At 49.4% G+C, this 19,096-nt stretch overlaps 2 protein-coding genes across 3 annotated transcripts in view; one reads left to right on the top strand and one right to left on the bottom strand.

Moving 5' to 3' along the window:
- LOC149366768 (piwi-like protein 1) overlaps nucleotides 1–814 on the top strand; it is a 40,862-nt gene extending 40,048 nt beyond the window's left edge. For both annotated transcript variants that reach the window (XM_089552275.1, XM_089552266.1), the window contains exon 7: nucleotides 114–814. In XM_089552275.1, the coding sequence (XP_089408401.1) occupies nucleotides 114–563 (450 nt within the window). In that variant the 3' untranslated portion in view covers nucleotides 564–814. The remainder of the gene's footprint in view (nucleotides 1–113) is intronic.
- Nucleotides 815–8,238: 7,424 nt separating this feature from the next.
- On the bottom strand, nucleotides 8,239–18,937 carry LOC149366767 (uncharacterized). The gene is made up of 4 exons (XM_089571732.1): nucleotides 18,791–18,937; nucleotides 16,091–16,283; nucleotides 13,434–13,661; nucleotides 8,239–10,049 (listed from the first exon to the last, which is right to left on the bottom strand). The coding sequence occupies exons 1-4, from the start codon at nucleotides 18,832–18,834 to the stop codon at nucleotides 8,484–8,486; spliced, it is 2,031 nt and encodes a 676-aa protein (XP_089427858.1). The 5' UTR covers nucleotides 18,835–18,937; the 3' UTR covers nucleotides 8,239–8,483.
- Between the last annotated feature and the right edge of the window lie 159 nt (nucleotides 18,938–19,096).

Below are 19,096 nucleotides of genomic sequence, written 5' to 3'. Positions count from 1 at the left end.
AGGAGGTCTATCGACTTTGTAGACAAGAGTCTATTGGCAACCTATAGACAGTTCAAAGAAATCGCGCGGCAGCAGCGTGCGCGACTGAGGCGTGTCTCGGGTGCGCTGCGCAGGTGAAGGAGTGGGAGATCGACCAGATCGTGATGTCGCTGCGGGGCCTCTTTCCGGGCGTGGAGCACAAGCTGGCCTTCGTGGTGGTCACCAAGCGCATGTCGACGCGCTTCTTCCTGTCGGGACGCGACGTCACCAACCCGCCGCCGGGCACCGTGGTCGACAGCGAGGTGACGCGCCCCGAGCGCTACGACTTCTTCCTCGTGTCCCAGAGCGTGCGCCAGGGCACCGTGGCGCCGACCCACTACAACGTCATCCACGACACCACCGGCCTCAAGCCGGACCACATGCAGCGCCTGTCCTACAAGCTCACGCACCTGTACTTCAACTGGCCCGGCACCATCCGCGTGCCTGCACCGTGCCAGTACGCCCACAAGCTGGCCTTCCTGGCAGGGCAGTCGCTGCACAACTCACCCCACGAGCGCCTCCACTCCACCCTCTTCTACCTCTGAACGACTGGCGCCTGGTGTGTGGAAGGTGGAGGGGTTTTTCGTCCTCTCACCTCTTCCTGGCAGAGCATCTGGGGGGGGGGGTAGGGAAAGGGGCTAAGGGGTGTGTGCGATCGACCATCGACCGCCGCACGTCACCGTGAGAGTTTAAGAAGCCTGAAGCACCTTCGTCTAATTGAAGCAATCAATTATCGGAACGCTTACTAGAGGGTCATGATCTAAGCTTGAACCCATTGCTGCTTCAATTAGTTTAGTTTGGTTTATGGGGTATAACGTCCAAAAGCGACTAAGGCTATGAGAGACGCCGTAGTGGAGGGCTCCGGAAAATTCAATCCGAGGTGGTCGAAATTTCCGGAGCCCTCCACTACGGCGTCTCTCATAGCCTGAGTCGCTTTGGGACGTTAAACCCCAATAAACCAAACCAAACTAATTGAAGCAGCGATTGGTTCAAGCTTAGACGATGGCCCTCTAGTAAGCGTTCCGATGATTGTTTGGGGAGAAGTTCGTGCCTTGGATGTGGGTGATGTTTTATGGCATCAGAGCTCACTGAGTCGCCGTGGGAGCTATGAACAAAGCATCGCGTGTGACTGAAACAGTGATGGGTTCAGACTTACACCGTGGCCCTTTAGTAAGCTTTCCTTTTTCACAAGAGCACTCACTAGCGATGTGACGGGTGTGTCGGATGTGCTTGTGGAGAGGTTCATGGGAGAGGTCTTGGATGTGGGTGATTCCGCGTGGTATCAGAGCTCATTGAGTCGCCGTGGGAGTTCATGAACCGAGCATCGGCGTCTAATTGAAGCAGGAATGGGTTGAGGCTTACCATGGTCCTCCAGTACGTTGTTCTTCACATGAGGACTCTATGGAGATGTGTCAGATGATTGCTTGTGGAGAGTTTGATGCGAGAGATATTGGATGTGGGAGCTGATTCGACATTAGAGCTCATTGATTTAAAGTTCATCTGAAAATGCCTTTACCTGAGGGAAGCAGTGGATTGGAATTTGTATTGTGCGATTAGATTTTTTTTATATATGCTTGATTTGTTTCCCGTTCCCTGCCTTAAAATAATTTTTCATTGTGATTTCGAGCTGTTTTCTATAATGAACGGATCGCAATTCAAGAATGCCAGTATAATTCTTCTGTGATTTCTTTGAGCCACATGGCATATACTGCCCATGAATGCGCCCATCACCCATCAGGGTTTCACAGCTGACATTTTTGTTTTGTTATGACAGTATTTCAGATCGTTCTAGTGCATGAATCTCTAACAGGAAGACATCCTACTACGAGTGAATGGTTATTTTTTAATATGTCGCAAGTGATCGACAGATTGTGATAGTGTGATAGCCAATTAGTATTTCTTTCAACTTCACTCAGGAGAGTGGTTGAAAGAACGATTTTGTTTTTGATGCACATATTTTTCATTGCAATTGAAAAATGTAAGGACGCGTTTGAATGGTTGCATTAGATAAAGGACATGTACTCTTTCACAGCAGGGATTTATGTACTGGTGTGGGAGTATTTCTGGTTGTTCTAAAGCATGAATTTCATAAAAGGACATCCTAGTATGATTTCATGGTCTTCCTAATCATGTTATTTTTTTAAAACGTCACGAGTGATTGGTGGATTGTGATGGCCAATTAGTATTTCTTCACTCGTCAGTCAGGAAAGTGGAGGAAAAACTATTTTGTTTTCGATGTGTATACTTTTTATTGTAATTCAAAAATGTCAGGACGCATCTGAAATCTTTCATTAGCCACGTAGGCATGTAGTCACAAGTCTTGTATTCATGGCAGGCTTTTTTTGTGTCCTGTTTCAGTGAAGCAGACTGACTGGGCTTTCAAGGCGGAAAGCTGGGCTAGTTGGTGTGTCATAGTTAATTAAAAGACTAGCGCATAAAACTAGGACAAAGACAATGTTTAGCGCTCGTCATGTCTCCTTCTCTGTCTATGTCCTAGTTTTATGCGCTAGTCTTTTAATTAACTATGACTGGGCTTGCTTCATTTAGTTCACAGAACCATATATCTTGATTTTACATTTATGGTCAGTGGCTAATTTTCTTCTTATGATCATATTGAGTGAAATGTAATGATGAGTTAGGATGACACATCAATATTCTTGAGGCCGCCGCGGTAGCTCGGTGGTTATGGCGTTCGGCTGCTGACCCGAAAGACACGGGTTCGATCCCGGCCGCGGCGGTCCAATTTCTAGAGGCCCGTGTACAGTACGATGTCAGTGCACGTTAAAGAACCCCAGGTGGCCGAAATTTCCGGAGTCCTTCACTACGGCATCCCTTACAGCTTGAGTCGCTTTGGGACGTTAAGCCCCCATTAACTAAACTTAACATATGTATTCTTACACTAAACAATATCCTCAGGTTAGGAATGCCTGCATGTAATCCAGGTAGAACTGTGTTCTCTAACGTGTTAAAGCCACAGAAGTATTGAACCAATTGGTGTTGTGCATTTCGTGTTGACGTTAACACAATTTTCTTTCATACGTGGGGCTAGAGAAGCACTCATGTTGATTTTTTCTTTCTCTTTTCCTGTTGAAAATTAATGATCCCTAGGTGCCCCACGGGGTTATTGATGAGCAATTATGTTTGATCTTGACTTCATTGTAACAATTTTGAAAAATGCATGCTTGTGATGCGGTAATTAGTCAATGGAGCACCTCGCTCTAGTACTTTGGTCGAAAAAAGTATTGACAACAAAAATCAAATTTGTTTCCGCATTTTACTGTTTCAAATTCATCTTGGAACATCTGTGATGTTTTATGGTGGCTGAAGGCCCTTTGTTTTTTCTCTGAAAATGGTGAGTAAGGCATTGTGGTTAAATTACAGGTGCTTTATTTTTTGTCGTTAAATTGGTTTAACAATTATTTTTATCACAAAATAAAAGAGAAATAGTTTCTATCTTCCAATGCCTTACTTTCTAGTTTGTAGTTTTTTTTTGTTTTTCTTTCATAGTGCTTCTTCTCTCAGTAGTTAGTTTGCTTTAAAAAGTTGAAGCACAATTTTTGTTTGCTGTGCTTTCTTTACATGTTGTTTTGCTTCGAATTTGTATTGAAACTTTTTGTGAATAAATGTTATCACGAAAGCTGAACTGGAACTGATCTGGTCAAGGGAGTTGCGCAGTTACCATTTGGTAAAAAAGACAGCCGAAGTCTGCGAGGTTTCTACATGTAGAAGGTAATGGTGCTCCTTGGTCAGGGAAGTTGCGCAGTTACCATTTGGTAAAAAAGGCAGCTGAAGCCTGCGAGGTTCCTACATGTAAAAGTTAATGGTGCTCCTTGGTCAGGGGAGTTGCGCAGTTACCATTTGGTAAAAAAGACAGCTGAAGTCTGCGAGGTTCCTACATCTAGAGGTTAATGGCGCCTCATAGTCAGGGAGGTTGTACAGTTACCATTTGGTAAAGAAGACAGCCGAAGTTTGCGAGGTTCCTACATGTAGAAACTAATGGTGCTCCTTGGTCAGGGGAGTTGCGCAGTTACCATTTGGTAAAAAAGGCAGCCGAAGTTTGCGAGGTTCCTACATGTAGAAGTTAATGGTGCTCCTTGGTCAGGGAAGTTGCGCAGTTACCATTTGGTAAAAAAGGCAGCCGAAGTTTGCGAGGTTCCTACATGTAGAAACTAATGGTGCTCCTTGGTCAGGGGAGTTGCGCAGTTACCATTTGGTAAAAAAGGCAGCCGAAGTTTGCGAGGTTCCTACATGTAAAGTTAATGGCGCGTCATAGTCAGGGAGGTTGTACAGTTACCATTTGGTAAAGAAGACAGCCGAAGTTTGCGAGGTTCCTACATGTAGAAACTAATGGTGCTCCTTGGTCAGGGGAGTTGCGCAGTTACCATTTGGTAAAAAAGGTAGCCGAAGTTTGCGAGGTTCCTACATGTAGAAGTTAATGGTGCTCCTTGGTCAGGGAAGTTGCGCAGTTACCATTTGGTAAAAAAGGCAGCCGAAGTTTGCGAGGTTCCTACATGTAGAAACTAATGGTGCTCCTTGGTCAGGGAAGTTGCGCAGTTACCATTTGGCAAAAAAGGCAGCTGAAGTCTGCAAGGTTCCTACATGTAGAAGTTATTGGCGCGTCATAGTCGGGGAGGTTGCACAGTTACCATTTGGTAAAGAAGACAGCCGAAGTTTGCGAGGTTAATGTAGAAGTTAATGGTGCTCCTTGGTCAGGGGAGTTGCGCAGTTACCATTTGGTAAAAAAGGCAGCCGAAGTTTGCGAGGTTCCTACATGTAGAAGTTAATGGCGCGTCATAGTCAGGGAGGTTGCACAGTTACCATTTGGTAAAGAAGACAGCCGAAGTTTGGGAGGTTCCTACAAGTAGAAGTTAATTGCGCCCCTTGGTCGGGGAAGTTGCTCAGTTACCATTCGGTAAAGAAGACAGCTGAAGTCTGCGAGGTTCTTATATGTAGAAGTTAATGGCGCCCTGCTTTCTCTGCTTTCTTACTTGCTTGGTCGCCTAGTTGAATGAACGATTTGGAGCCCTCGTGTGCTCAAAAAGGGCTAAATTTATGTGCGAGAGTGAATAGGCAGAGAGCAGAAGAAGCTAGGCCTTTAGAGTGCAAGAATGGTGCGACACTAAATCTAAGGAACTGAGAATGCTCGGCTTGGGATTTTTTTTGTAGCGTCAGGGCAAGGAATTATTATTTGGCTTAAGTATCTCTTTTGTTCAGATGTTTTGCTTGGAACTGCTGTTTTGGTTTGAATTGCTATTCGAGAATTTTTATGAAAGAGCAGTGCTTCTGATCTGGCGTGAATAGTTGCGTAGTTTAAGTATAGTATGATCAGAAAAGGTCCTGAATGCTGCCAGGTTCTTACGTGTAGAACCTAATGACAATTCCCCGTTCTCTGAGCTTGTCATATTAGATGATGCAATGGGTTTCAACGCTCTTGCCCTAAAAAGGGCTAAATCTGTGAGGAGGAGCAGGCAGATGGCAAGGCAAGCTATTCTATGCAACATAGGGACCTTAAAATGCTTCGCTTAAGGGGCTTTTCCGAGCATAAAGGATGAAATTTAGTAGCTAAGCAAATGAGACCAGCTCCTTGTAGTCCATGACAAAAAGCAACCTCTGTCGCATGCGTTGTATGTGAAATAAAATTTTTATATATAGAGGGCAAATAAAGACTAATTGCATTAAAAAGAGGGTGTTGATGAAGAGCATGATGTGCAATGCACAGCGCGAGAGTGTTTTAGTGAGGCTGAACGAATGCGACGATAGCACAGTGCTTTCGTGCACTGAGCAGCTAAGCCTATCTTCTCGCGCCGTCGAGGATTCTAATCCGAATGGCGGCAGTGTTTATGCATTTATGGTTTTCCCAATGCCACGCTTCCCGCAAACCGGTGAGCTGGTTTGACCTCGTGAAGAAGTGTTTTCGCAATAAAAACTCTTAACTGATGTGGAGCATCAAAGAGTGAATTCTGGTTGGCTTAGTGCGAAACCCCCAAAACCGTGGCAGAATTAAGAGGCCACTTCCATGGAGAAGTCTCTAGAGATGCGATGCAAGAAGTACGAGCGTCTGTCCTCCTTGAAGGCCGCCGCCGTCGTTGACGCTGGTGGCCATGCCGTGTCCCGTGAGACCATACGGAGAGTAGAACGCGAGGACCTCCAGAATTTGTTTTCAATGACACAGACGCCTCAAGTGTCATTTAATTCGGGAAGAGGTGCAGTGGGCGCTCACGCAACCTGAACTTCTCCAACCAAAACTGCCACAGGCAATGGCATACGCCGCAGCCGTTCGTCGTGCCAGCCCACGCAAAAGCAACGTATGGCACACTGCCGATCATCACCATCTGTGCTACCATTGCTGCGAGGCTGGTCACGTGTACCGCAACTGCCTTTCCCGACGAATAGGTCTGCCGTGATTTAGCGCCAACGCGCCACGACCTCAACACGGTCAGTGGCCCCCCAGATATTGACGATTACTTACTTGGCCGCCACATTCGGTGTGCTCTGTCAGTATTCCCTGTCGCTTTTTCCGCGTCCTTTTTCCTCTCCGCGACATCTATACGACGTCGGGAAAACTAGAAGCGGCAACGTTTGCTGTGAGGTTTCGCGTCGGCGAAACGTTCAAGATATCCCCCGCTGCAACCAGGCGGCGGTGCGATTCCACGACGCTCCGACACTAAAGACTCCGATAAACCGCTTTGACGCCCCAGTTCTCCGTTGAAACGAAACCAATTCGTGCCGCACCGCAGTTGTGACCGGACCCAGCGACGTTACTGCCCCCCCCCCCCCCCCCCAACAACTGCAACCTCTGATCCTTAGCATTTCAATCGACGGAACCGACGTAACAGCGTTCGTGGATACCTGTGGCGACTACTCTAAGTGGGGCATTCGGAACAACTCATAATAAGGCGGCTACGCCTTGTACGGGCCCCCAGCTTCGTACTGCCGGAGGTCACTTGATCACGCCGACTGGCGCAAGCAGGTCTAGGGTAACGGTCCGAAAAGAAACGTACCTGGCAACCTTCACGGTACTCGACCACTGTTCCCGGGACTTCAACTTTGCCATAGATTTCTTAACAGGAAAATGGCGCAGTTATCGATCTTCAATTTAATTCGGTAACCTCTCAACGAGACGAGGAAGCTGAAACACGTCGGCAGCTGACGCTCGGACGTTTGCTTCACTAAGCCCGCCACTTTGTGGTCTTGCGTCATTTGTGGCCTTTTTCCAGCGTCATTTGTTTGTTTACCGGTGACTATAGGCCTCTGAGATGACGGCCATTACGGTGGATCACACTTATACGTTCTAGATGGTGAAGCATATCGTTGCTGCCATTACATCTGCTTCTCCTGCTCCAAGTTATTTCGTATCGTTGGAATTCGACGGTTTCTTCTTGTCAGTGAATAACCGAATGCTATTATAGAATCCATTAATCGGTTTCTTATCATACCCATACAATGATTTCTGCTCCCAGTTTCATCATTATATTGACTATGCCCACTGCAGGGCAAGGGCAAAGTCCTCCCCAGGTCTCTCCAATTAACCCCGTCCTTTGCTAGTTGTGCCCACCGTATTTAGCAAATTTCTTAATCTCATCCGCCCACCTAACTTTCTGCCACCCCCTGCTACGCTTGCCTCCTCTTGGTATCCACTCGTTACCCTTAAGGACCAGCGGTTATCTTGCCTTCTCATTACATGCCCTGCCCAAGCACACTACCTCCTGATTTCAACAAGGATGTCATTAACCCGCGATTGTTCCCTCACCGACTTCACCCACTTTCGATTCCTTAACATTTCACCTATTTTCCTTTCCATAGCACCCAGTCTGAAGACATCTTAAATCAACTAAATAAATTTAAAGTTCCTCAGCGCTAAAGAAACACACACACGCAGACAGGAAATGAACAGGACGTGCACTGAACTCGAAATAGACACAGGTTAGTTGGTAAAAAGCAAGTGTGGTCATCGCTGCGTGATAACACCAGCCATACAACAAATTAGCAATAACTTGGCCACTTTAGCAATAAATGGCCACTTTCTATCCAGGGGACCACTCCCAAGTGCCGGCGGGTTTCATGAACCCGTCGACAGCCCTGTATTCATTAAACAAAGCGCAGGACTTGAAGCACGTAGACAGAAAATAAAAACGCTCGCAATGTTGTCTGTAATCGAGGCTGTTCAGTGTTACTTTTCTCGGTCCTTGACGAAACCTATGAAAGGCAGGGCCTCGGGTTCGTAGTTCACCTTGGTCACATCGACAATGGACAGTGTAGCACTGGACGCTCACAGAGCCATTTTGGATAGGTTTTCGAGCACCCCATTTCACGCGAACATTATTGTCATTTACAGGTTATCGAGCCTTTACCCGAGGTATACATTTTACAGAACACTTTCAACTATACATGGCCGCTTCAGCCCCGAAACACCTCCTCAAAGCGAATCTCGCCGGTACGTATGCGGAAGATTATGTTAAGAAAATCTAAAATAAAGTGCAGATGCCGTTCCTGCTCATATTGTGGACGATCCTGCACTGGAACGCGACGAAGAATTCGGGCATGCTCCTGACGGCGACGTTGCAGGCCTGTCTGGAGCTGAAGCGCCCGTAGCTGCCCCCGTGTGGAGTGTGTCCCGACGGCGACTCGGAGCAGACCGTGAGACAGGCCCTTCGGAAGAACGTCCGCAGCATGGAGGTCTTCTCCGCCGACTTTAGCGCCGACGCCGCCCAGGTTCTGTACGCTTCTAGGGCGGAGCGGAGCCCCAGGGCGAAGCTCAGGGCGTCCACCACGTCCGACGCGTACTTGGCGTCACCCGCCTTCTTGTGGCACTCGGCCGCCGTCTCCAATAGTGAGGCTACGGCACGATCTTCCTCTTCGGTCCTCGTCTTGGGTGAGAGGAAGGCGTGCACGATTCTGGTGGCCATGAAGAAGCCCAGAGAGGCGTAGTTGATGAACTTGTCTGCCTCCCCGTACACCATGGGCGGGAGCAGGACGTAAGGGGACAGGCACATCTCCTGGCTCACGTCGGCGAGCAGCTTGCCATTCAAGCAAGTGTCGAGCAGTTCTTCGGGCACCAGGAAATGTGCGTGCCACATACTCTCCTGGTACAGGCTAGGCATGGCGGGGAACGCTTTATAGGCGCTCTCCAGTCGGCTCATGTTGAGGTACGGTCCCGAGAAGACGCTCTTGTAAGAGTAAGAGCGCAGGCTCTGGCTGAGCAGTATGCGCGCCGAGGTCTCAACGCGCCGATTGAGGGACACCCGCTTGATGAGCTGAAGCGTGACCAGGGTCATCATCTCCTTAATGGCGATCACGGTGCGCTGCGGAGCCAGCGTGGAGACTTCGAAGGAGCGCCGAGCAGCGGACAGTTCCTTGGCGCTGAGCCGCAGCAGACACGTCTCGCTGGCGATATCCGGCCGGCCGTCTACCATGACGTTAAGGTCGTACACGGCTGTGACGGCATTCACGACGTGCGCGAACAGGTACACCGAGCGGGCCGTGTCGTCAGCGAGGGCGAACTGCTGCAGGCTTGTCTTGAGCAGCTTGGGAGAGTCCACGGCCACCGTCGAGTCATTGGTGACGTTCAAGCGAGTGTGTCTTTCAACGGCTTGCAGCCAGCTCGCGGTGTCGCCGAGTCCCAAGTGGGACAGGGCGGTCTTGGCGTCACCCAGGAGTCTGGACTCGTTGCGGTCGTGGCTGCTGTATGCTTCCAGGACCTTCCGATGGAGTTCCTGCGTCCGGTTCGCGATTCCTAATGGATCTCCTTCCAGAGAGCGGTTGACCAGGACGATCACCTTCTCAAGCAGCGCGGTCATTTTCGACGCACTGATCAGCTGGTCGTCTTCGAGCGGAGAAACAACGAAGCTGTACTTGAGCTCGAGTGTGACGACCTTGATGATCACTGAGACGGCGAATCGTGCGCTCATGGCGACGAGCACGTCGACCAGTTCGTGGGGGCTTCTCTTGGCGATGAGCGTGTCCCAGCGAAGACCGGTGGTCTCCGAGAAGCGTTCGACGAAATAGACAATGTCGTGCCGACTCTCCATGTCCTGCGAGCGACACAGTTGGAAGGGTTACTGCGAATCCGTTCGGTTTGCAAAAGCCTCGAGAGCGACATGAAATGAGTAGGCTCGGAGTGACACGTATTGGACACTGTGCTGCCTTATTGTTTGTGAAAATGGTTAGTGCTGTGTGGACCGCATAATCTTCTTAGGCTGCCCAGTAATTAAGTTTTGTTCGTGTTCCAAAAAATTTATTGGCCCCTGTACGTACAGGTAAGTACGTACAGATGCACATAAAATTTCTGGAAGACGAAAATTACAGCAGCGCCTAATTACTGGGCAGCCTTAGCATGCAACCATAAATCGAAGGGTGTGCTTTTTGGTTCCCAGCTTCACCTGTACAATGCATCCCTCAGTCAGTGCCTGGCTCCACATTTAGTCAGCGGGGAATTGACGTTGTTGTTAGTTGCTGTTAAATTGGTATTATAAAAATATAAATAAAAACGGAAGGAACAGATTTTGCCATCCTTGCCATCTGCTATCGAAGCCTGAAGCACCTGAGCTGTGGCTAGGGCGAATAAAAGGGCAGGGGCAGGGAGAGGAAAAGGGGAGCGATAGAAGAAAGGATAAGGGTAGGTCGGCAATACACGCTATGTACAAATACAGGATATAGACCTTTGCATTGGGCGAGGGAGTTGTCGAAACGCCTTCTCTCAGGACTGTCGGAAACCGGTTCCACCACCGCTTCCCCCGCACTAGCGCGAGCTGCTCACGACAGTCCAGTGAACAATATGGCAGTGCCCCGGCAGCCCTTAATGCAAAGGTGTATAGGAAACTGGCGGTTTTCTTGGATTCGGCGTTCCGAAAGCGTTTGTGGGCAGCTGTACGTTCTTCCGATATTGTGCCGTTTGCTAGCAACCCGAGTTACTACCCGAGATTACACAGTTGACTCGAATAAGCTCGGGTAAGTTCGGAAGAGCATCGCGCCAGCTGCGCGAGAGGGTGCTGGGGAAGAGTAGCGTGGATCCCACAGTCCCTACCGGCGGCTGCGACGGAAAGAGCCACTTGCCACTGCAGTGGCGCGTCGCTTAACCGCCGCGCCAGTGCGCTGGTAGTATAAGAGGACTCGCCGCTACCTATGAATGTTAATTAGCTGATGACCAATTCTGCATATATGGCCATTTAACCACTAACGACATCACGTCATACCTTTAAGACAGAGCGTAAGTGCCCCCTCCTATTGAATAATGAACACCTGCTTTCGCACGTCTGCGCGGTTTAATTACGTTAAACCTCTACCAATTGTAAAATCGGATTCTATTAGTCCTGTTGAATCTTCAATGTTCCATGGCGTCGAACAGTATATTTAAATATTTTTGAAGCGCCATAAAAATGCCAGCCTCCGATGCTTCTGAAGAAGTGCTACGTCACCCAATTAGAAGGAAAAGTAGGCGAAACATTCTTTTACTGTTCGAGCATTGTGCGTGGAGCAACAAGTGGTAGCCTAAGTGTTGCAGTGCCTCCGTGAAAAGAGCTTCAGTCGAACACTTGGTAACATAGAAGGCGCTCTTCAGAGCTGACACACTACAAGCATGCTGAGGTATGTCTAGTCTTATATGTCTCGTGTGTGCAATGCATGTTTCAAAATTTATTTTCAGATAAAAAAAAAGAGGATAAATATGTCTTCGTTCGGAGGCGCGGGGGAGGGAGCGGCAAGGTTGCCGTAGGTGACTACTTTGCTCCGAATTGGCTAATGTACGACACTGTCTAGCGATCTTCTATAGTTACAGCGTGAAAGACAGGACAACAAAGGACGACAGAGCAGAGCGCTGCATTCTGTCGTTCTCTCTTGTCCTGTTTTTCCAGCTGTAACTATGAAAGATCGACATCAACTCGCCCAACAGCCTGCTTTGTGAAGCGATGAACATTTCGGTCCGGCTCCTTGGCTACTTTCTGCTTACTTCGAACGTCTGTTTTGGCGCATTTACTAGCCATATTTTTAAAACACACCAAGCGAGTTAGGGAGCCTACACGTGAGCGCAGGGTGACTCTAAAGAAGATGACATCTTTAGAGAGATGATTTCACAAGACCAAGAAGCCGTTAGAGCGCTGCTTCCAGTTCTTGAGGCAAATGGCAGTTACAACTCCTGCAGCGGTTTCCAAATACCTCGTCTGCACTTCAGGGGCCGCATGCCAACAATCCTGATGACATAGAAAGCGCGAAGAGCCGTGAAGGCATACTGAAGCTGAAGCTTCAAATTTTGGATGCTCGTTCATCGAGTTGAGAGTTAGAAGGCAGCTGCAAACAATTATCGTGCACTGAGTTTATGGCACGCAGCGGCATCGAACAAAGACAATTCCAGCGAATGCCCTTTTCTACACGTGTCGCCAGGCCCATGGCGAATTACCAGTTACAGTTTCTAAAGCTGATGCTGAGTGCGTGTTGTCCTGTGTGGACTTCACAAAAAAAAATTGGCTGGGGCTTAGCTAAGGTTAAGCCTGGATATCTCGAAGCGAAAAGCTGCGGTGATCCGCGATAAACACGCGCTTGCGGCGAACGTCAAACGATGACGCATAGCACGCTGCAGAGTGCGCCTGTTCTATGGGCAAGCGCGCCTTATATACCCCTCCTTTCAAATGCGCACTGCGCACGGCTGCGGCGAGAGGTCAAAGGGTGGCGAGGAGGACAAGCGGCGGCACACATGCGCAGTAGCCTGCGCCGTGCGTGACGTCACTCGTGCTCCGATATACGCCGGTTCACGCGAAGCAATGTGTTGACTAGCGTAGTGAGTGAAGATTTTCGCTTCAAAACTGATGCACTATAAAATCGAACTACCGTGGCCAATGGCGATTCCACGAATAGAGTTTAGTGTGCGTCTTCAAAACACAACAGCTTCAATGTCCGACTCAACTGCCGTCTAGAATATGACAACATTACTCTCAAGATTACTATATACGCGCAATGAGGAATAAATAATTCATTTATTTATTATCAACGTACATACATGTGGCTTGAAGACCAAGCAAAAAGGCCAAAATTTCGAGCTCTTTGTTCTGTTTCTTGCGCTGAGTCAAAATTCAGTTATGCAGCGTTCTGTAATGACAACTGTATGCATCATATCGCTTCTGTTCTATCTGGCTACAAATTTGGCGCCAAGATTAAATGGCATGGCTACAGTTGGCGGCTTTTAGCTTGGGTTCTGGCTCCACTTTACATACTAGTCTCTCTCTCCTCCCTTAAATCCACGCTTTAACTTTGCTCTCTTCTCCAATCCGCATACTGCCATGTGCTTGGATGTGAACTGTGGAACCACTGTGGAACCCGCTAACTGTGGAACAAGCGTCATGGCACTTGCGATACCGCGCGCAGTCCCTGTAGAACTCCAGCGTTACGCCGCCTAGAGTGGCATCACCGTGAGGCCTGCAGCTTACCATGTAGCAGGATCGGTAGTAAGCGGCAAGCTTCTCGAATGTCGCGTAGGTCCGCGTGAAGCCCCGTGGGTAGGCGGTCAGCGCGTCGCGCAGGGCACGATGCCCCTCGGCCGTCAGCGCCGCTTCGAAGGAGGGCGCGGCGCCCCAGCGGCCGCACACGTGCTCGTAGAAGTCGTCGCACGGCGACACCCGCGGCTCGGACACCCGGTCCAGGAACGCCTCGGCCTCCTGCGTTTCGATAAGACGCCCCTTCTTATTAAGAAACGGACTGAACTCCAAAAAATTTTAATTACAATATGTGTCGGCTATGCGTTAGCATTAGAATTTGCTTATGCTTTCAACTAAAGTGATTTCACTTCGAATCTGGTGACGTCAGGTCCGGTCTGATGACGTTTTCTCACTCGAGCCAATGCGAATTATTCAGTCTGGTGTCGTCACTTCCCTGCAGCCAATCGGCGAATTTTATGACAGAAGACTTTTTCCAAATGAGGCTTCTACTGCTGTAGCATTATTAGCGCAAGTTCTGGCATGTAGAGGCTGTCATCGTGTCTGCTGCGCCCACAGCAGAACAAAGGACTCTCACGCTGACCTCAAATTAATCGCTAGTCTGACTACGCCCATTGCATGCAGGACAAGAGCTTCTCCCATATCTCTCCAATTAGGCCTATCCTTTGCCAGCAGCGGCCACCCTATTCCAGCAAACTTCTAAATTTCGTCCGCCCACCTAACTTTCTGCCGCCCAAATTAAGGAATACTAAAGGAGCATGCGATACGGATAGACGGGACATTTCACAGGAAAAGGTAATCAGAGAAGGAAACAACGTCGTGTAGGCTGTGTAGTTCGTTTCTCTTAAAGGACAAAGAAAGTATAAATGTCGAACGTGGCATTAAATACAACAATATGCGTGCGCTATGCTTAACGGGCGCAGTGCCCCAACATCCGATTAGCTGCGGTATGCTTTATGCAGGCCGGACAGTTTGGTTTGGTGTGGTTTATTGGGGTTTAACTTCCCTGAGCAACTCAGGCTATGAAGGACGCTGTAGTGAAGGGCTCCGGAAATTTCGACCACCTGGGGTTCTTTTACGGCAGGCCGGACGAAACCGGACGGAACCCTGCAATTACAAGCATCTACGAGAGCATGAGAAGTCTTTGAAACCGAATACCGAGAAACGTTTACCAGAAAGCTGCGAATCCTACAACAGCGACTAAGTAGCGCTTTTCAGGTTGACAAAGTTCGTCGGCTATGCAAAAGACCAAACGGCGGGAGGAATTCAAGCCACCAAGGTAGCCGAATACGGTCGGGACAATAGTGCTAGCGAGATTTCAATTCATATATTGAGTAACGAGTTGAAATTTCTCGGTTCGACGAGATGATTGTGGGGGCGCTATTGATTGTCACTGGTATTTTCTGCGCATGCGCACTGTTGGTCATGCTAGGAAGGCAGTGTTGTTTCCTGAAAACTCCAGCGGAAAGTCTGCGCTCGCCCCGTTAACGATTAGTAGCCGCGTTTACATGAATGCGACAGCAGCGCATCGCATTTTCTAGCGTATCCCGTGGAGCTGATGCGCTACTGTTTACACGTACAGCATCAATGCTTCGCCCATTGCACGCGGCAGAGGGGTCCAGTGACCCCCATCTTGAGCCAAGTCTGCTTTGTTATCCGGCTGGGGGTATCGTGTAGGCACGAAAAGAAGGAGCAGGGACACCTCCAAACCTGTTTCCATTCACCGCTGAAGTCGATTTGCCATTCTCGATCTGCCCGCGTCTGGCGCAATCATGCGATGCGCTTTCCTAGTGCATTACCACCGTTTACATGAATACGATGCGCTAAAAAGTTGATGCGATGCGCTGCTGTCGCATTCATGTAAACGCGGCCAGTTGTGCGCCTCATCTCGCGTGCAGTTTTAACGCGAAAGCGTTACAGGCCCCGTTCACCAGAATATCGGTGTCGGCGTTGTCGGCGTTGTGAGCGAAGAATAACGAGCACGGCTCTGGCAGGTGGGCCAAATAGGTCACGTGACCTTGCAGCGTCATCACAACCTGCCGCCCACCGGATAGTGAGCGCACTGGCCCACCGTGGCAGGGGAAAGTTAATGATTGGTCGCTCAGAAAGAGGAACCTGGGCCGCACAAGGCCCACCGATGGGTGCGCCTGTTATCGCAGGGCAGTGGTGCGTAGCTTGACCACTGTAGCACAGCGCCAGGAGGGGCATGAATACTTCCAGGGATCTATGAGTGTAAAGTAGGGAACGACCTTCCCCATATACGGCAAACCCATTACGCTATCGCGTAATACCCTCAATGCCGGGCCGCCGCGGTGGCTCAGTGGTTATGGTGCTCGGCTGCTGACCCGAAAGACGCGGGTTCGATCCCGGCCGCGGCGGTTGAATTTCTTTGGAGGAGAAATTCTATAGAGGCCCGTGTACTGTGCGATGTCAGTGCGCGGTAAAGAACACCGGGTGGTCGAAATTTCCGGAGCCTTCCACTACGGCGTCCCTCATAACCTGAGTTCCTTTGGGTTGTTAAGCCCCAATAAACTAAACCAAACCAAACCTTAATGTGGGGTTGAGTGTCCCCTACAGTTTTTATTTATGTTCCAAATAACGAATAATATCGCGGTCCTGAACGCAGCGTCAAAAGGGTATACACAGCTCACCTCGCAGGCCGGGCATTTGCGCGGAGGCGAACCGATGACGTCAGGCTCAGCGAACAGCCATGCGCCGAGAGAGGCGAGAGCTCCGAGGGCGACCAGTGCGACGCCCTGGTTGACCGCCAGGCTCAGGGGTAGCACGTCGTTCGGCTGCCGGTGTTTGTGCTTCGTGTCCCCGCTCAGGATTTCGCCCGAGAAACTGCGGGGCACGGAAGGAGAAAAGTGTTTCCACGGAAGAAGCCCTCCATGAGCACCGCGACCATGAGAACGCTGATGAAACATTCTCCACTGCAACCGGCTCCCCGCTTCACATTAGCCTTATTTTTTGCAGCATCCCAAATTGGTCAAATATTTAGGGGAATCCCTAAATATTTGGGCAACACTGTTTCCACTTCGAGTTCTTTATCAATTCGCTCTCGCCCTACTATAAGCTTGCCGTCCCGGTTAGCTCAATTGGTAGAGCGACTGCTCCGCTGAAGTGGTGGTCCCGGGTTCGAACCCCGGACCAGGACAAATTTTTCTTTAACTGCGAAGTTTCTGAGAAGTAGCCGTATGGCTGCGCTTGGGTGGAAGTCAATGAGTAATTACTCCCTTATTAGCATCTCAAATTATCATCATCATCTTCTTCTTCTTCAGCCCAAATACATAAACTAGGCCTTTCCTTCATATCTCTAATTACCATATCAGGTGCCAGGTACGGCTCCTCTGTCTCCGCCAGCTACCGAATCCCATCCGTCCACCTGATTCTCTACAACCACTTCAATGCGCTTGTCTTCCCTTGAATACATTCTGGCCCCGCCGTGGTGGCTCAGTGGTTACGGCGCTCGGCTGCTGACCCGAAAGACGCGGGTTCGATCCCGGCCGCGGCGGCTGAATTTCGGTGAAGGCAAAATTCTAGAGGCCCGTGTACTGTGCGATGTCAGTGCACGTTAAAGAACCCCAGGTGGTCGAAATTTCCGGAGCCCTTCACTACGGCGTCCCTCATAGCCTGAGAAAACCCCATAAACCATAAACCAAACCATTCTGGAATCTTAAGCGGCCATCGGTTACCTACAATCAGCATTGCATCACCTCTCTGAGGCCGTTTCCTGTTCTTGATTTCAGCTCGATAACAGAAACTGGAGTATGTTCTCTTACCTATTCGGCGCTCTTGCTGTCTCTTAACGGTATACAGCTATAATTTTTCTTCGCATAGCTCGCTGCGCCGCCCTAAATTTAAATACAAGCTTTTATTTCACCCTCAAAGTATCTTCGTCTTAGGAGTGTACTTGGAAAATGAACTGTTTGATGCTTTCTTCATTCGAAATACTGGCAACTACAGTCATGACCTCTTATGTGAATACACCAATTCCAGTACCTATAAAGCACCCTAATTTGGGCGTTGTTGGGAGGAGATTGAATATGAACAAAAAAGAAAATAATTCTAAACTTGTAAAACAAACATCACAAGGTTTGAAGGTTTACGCAGCTGCATAACAGAGGGAAAAATTCAAGAACACTAAACAGGTCTGTCAATAACTTGGGCATCTAGGTTTCAGACTAAACATAGCGCAAAAATGACAGAAAAGGTACCCGGAAAACAGGGAATAACCATGCAGGTGGGGCAGTATCAATGTTAGCATACAGGCAAGTTATTCCGCTCTTTTATCGTAAGAGGAGACAAGACTTAGGTCCGACTTCACACAACTACTTTTGGAGAGACCGAGGTCAAAGCTGTAGTTTCCACTTACTACATAATAATACGTGAGCTGCGAAATCTTACCGCGCACAGAACCCGTCGTTTACGGCACTCTCCCCTCCTGCCTTACTTCCTAACCCTGCTAGAGTCCTGACGCTAAAAAGTTATCACCATCGGCGTTAAATTATTTCCAGTGATTCTTTGCAGTGTTTTCTGCGAATATTCTCTGTCGGTCTCCTAGACCGAAGCTGTGACATGGCGTCAACTTCAGACTCACACGTACCCTCAGCTGTATCACAAACACATGTTCCTCCCAACCCTCCACCCGAACAAATGCCAGAGCTGTCAACAACATCTAACTACACTCTACCATTCCGTTTGGGCCTGCGCAATACAAACCACAACACTCCCCTCGCCTTCCTCTTGGGAAGATGCCGTGTCCAGCACGGAGCCGACCGACTAGCGCCGGCTCATTGAGGCTGCCGAGAAGATAGCGGTGGCCAATGGGGCTATGGGCTCAGAGCCCTTGTTTCTGAGACCACTCTGACCAGCGCGAACCCGCATGACCAGCGGCAGCTGATCTGACGGGCCTACAGGGTCGCGGCGGCACATGGATGCCTAGACTATGAGCTCCACTCAGGAAGACGAGCACACTTAACTGCCGCGGTGGCTCAGTGGTTATGGTGTTCGGCTGCTGACCCGAAAGACGCGGGTTCGATCACGGCTGCGGCGGTTGAATTTCTTTAGAGGAGAAATTCCAGAGGCCCGTCTACAGTGCGATGTCAGTGGACGTTAAAGAACCCCAGGTGGTCGAAATTTCCGGAGCCCTCCACTACGGCGTCTCTCATAGCCTTAGTCGCTTTGGGACGTTAAACCCCATAAACAAAGCCAAACCTAATACAAGCTTTTCCTCCTCCTCCTCCTCCTATTACCTAAGGAAGTTAAATATCGTTTCGCATGATCCGCCATGAAATCGAACTGGCGAACATGTATTCTACGTCGGTGAAGTTCTCCCTTCGGGAACTCACGGGCTCAGTTCACCCTCCGACAGGATGTCCAAGTCTTGCTTCATCCCTTCCTGGTATACGCCAGCTTCCGGGATGTAGCACCGTGGAGATTGGGCTTCTCGCAGTTCAGCAGAGGTAGCCCCGAGGCAATGGCGACCGGTGGCATTCCATTTCGCTCTCAGCTGCACGGACAATTCTAATGATGATGATGTCCTCAGGGTTAATGGCACATACCCACGGCGAGGGATTGGCCAGGGTGAATAGCGAGACCATAAAAGGAATGATTCTGTCTAATGATGATTGTGGCTCAGTGCGCGACACTTTTTC

The sequence above is a fragment of the Amblyomma mixtum genome, chromosome 1 (genome assembly GCF_055824585.1).
Source record: "Amblyomma mixtum isolate Tamu chromosome 1, ASM5582458v1, whole genome shotgun sequence".
NCBI classification, from domain to species: Eukaryota; Metazoa; Arthropoda; class Arachnida; order Ixodida; family Ixodidae; genus Amblyomma; species Amblyomma mixtum.
This window is presented reverse-complemented; position numbering and strand designations above follow the sequence as displayed.

Excerpts from the sequence above, each read along its gene's own strand:
- LOC149366767 (XM_089571732.1), bottom strand. The coding sequence starts at position 18,834 with ATGAAGCAAGACTTGGACATCCTGTCGGAGGGTGAACTGAGCCC. Across the intron at positions 16,284-18,790 it reads TCGGAGGGTGAACTGAGCCC|TTTCTCGGGCGAAATCCTGA; the intron begins GTGAGTTCCCGA and ends CGTGCCCCGCAG. Across the intron at positions 10,050-13,433 it reads ACTACCGATCCTGCTACATG|GACATGGAGAGTCGGCACGA; the intron begins GTAAGCTGCAGG and ends TGTCGCTCGCAG.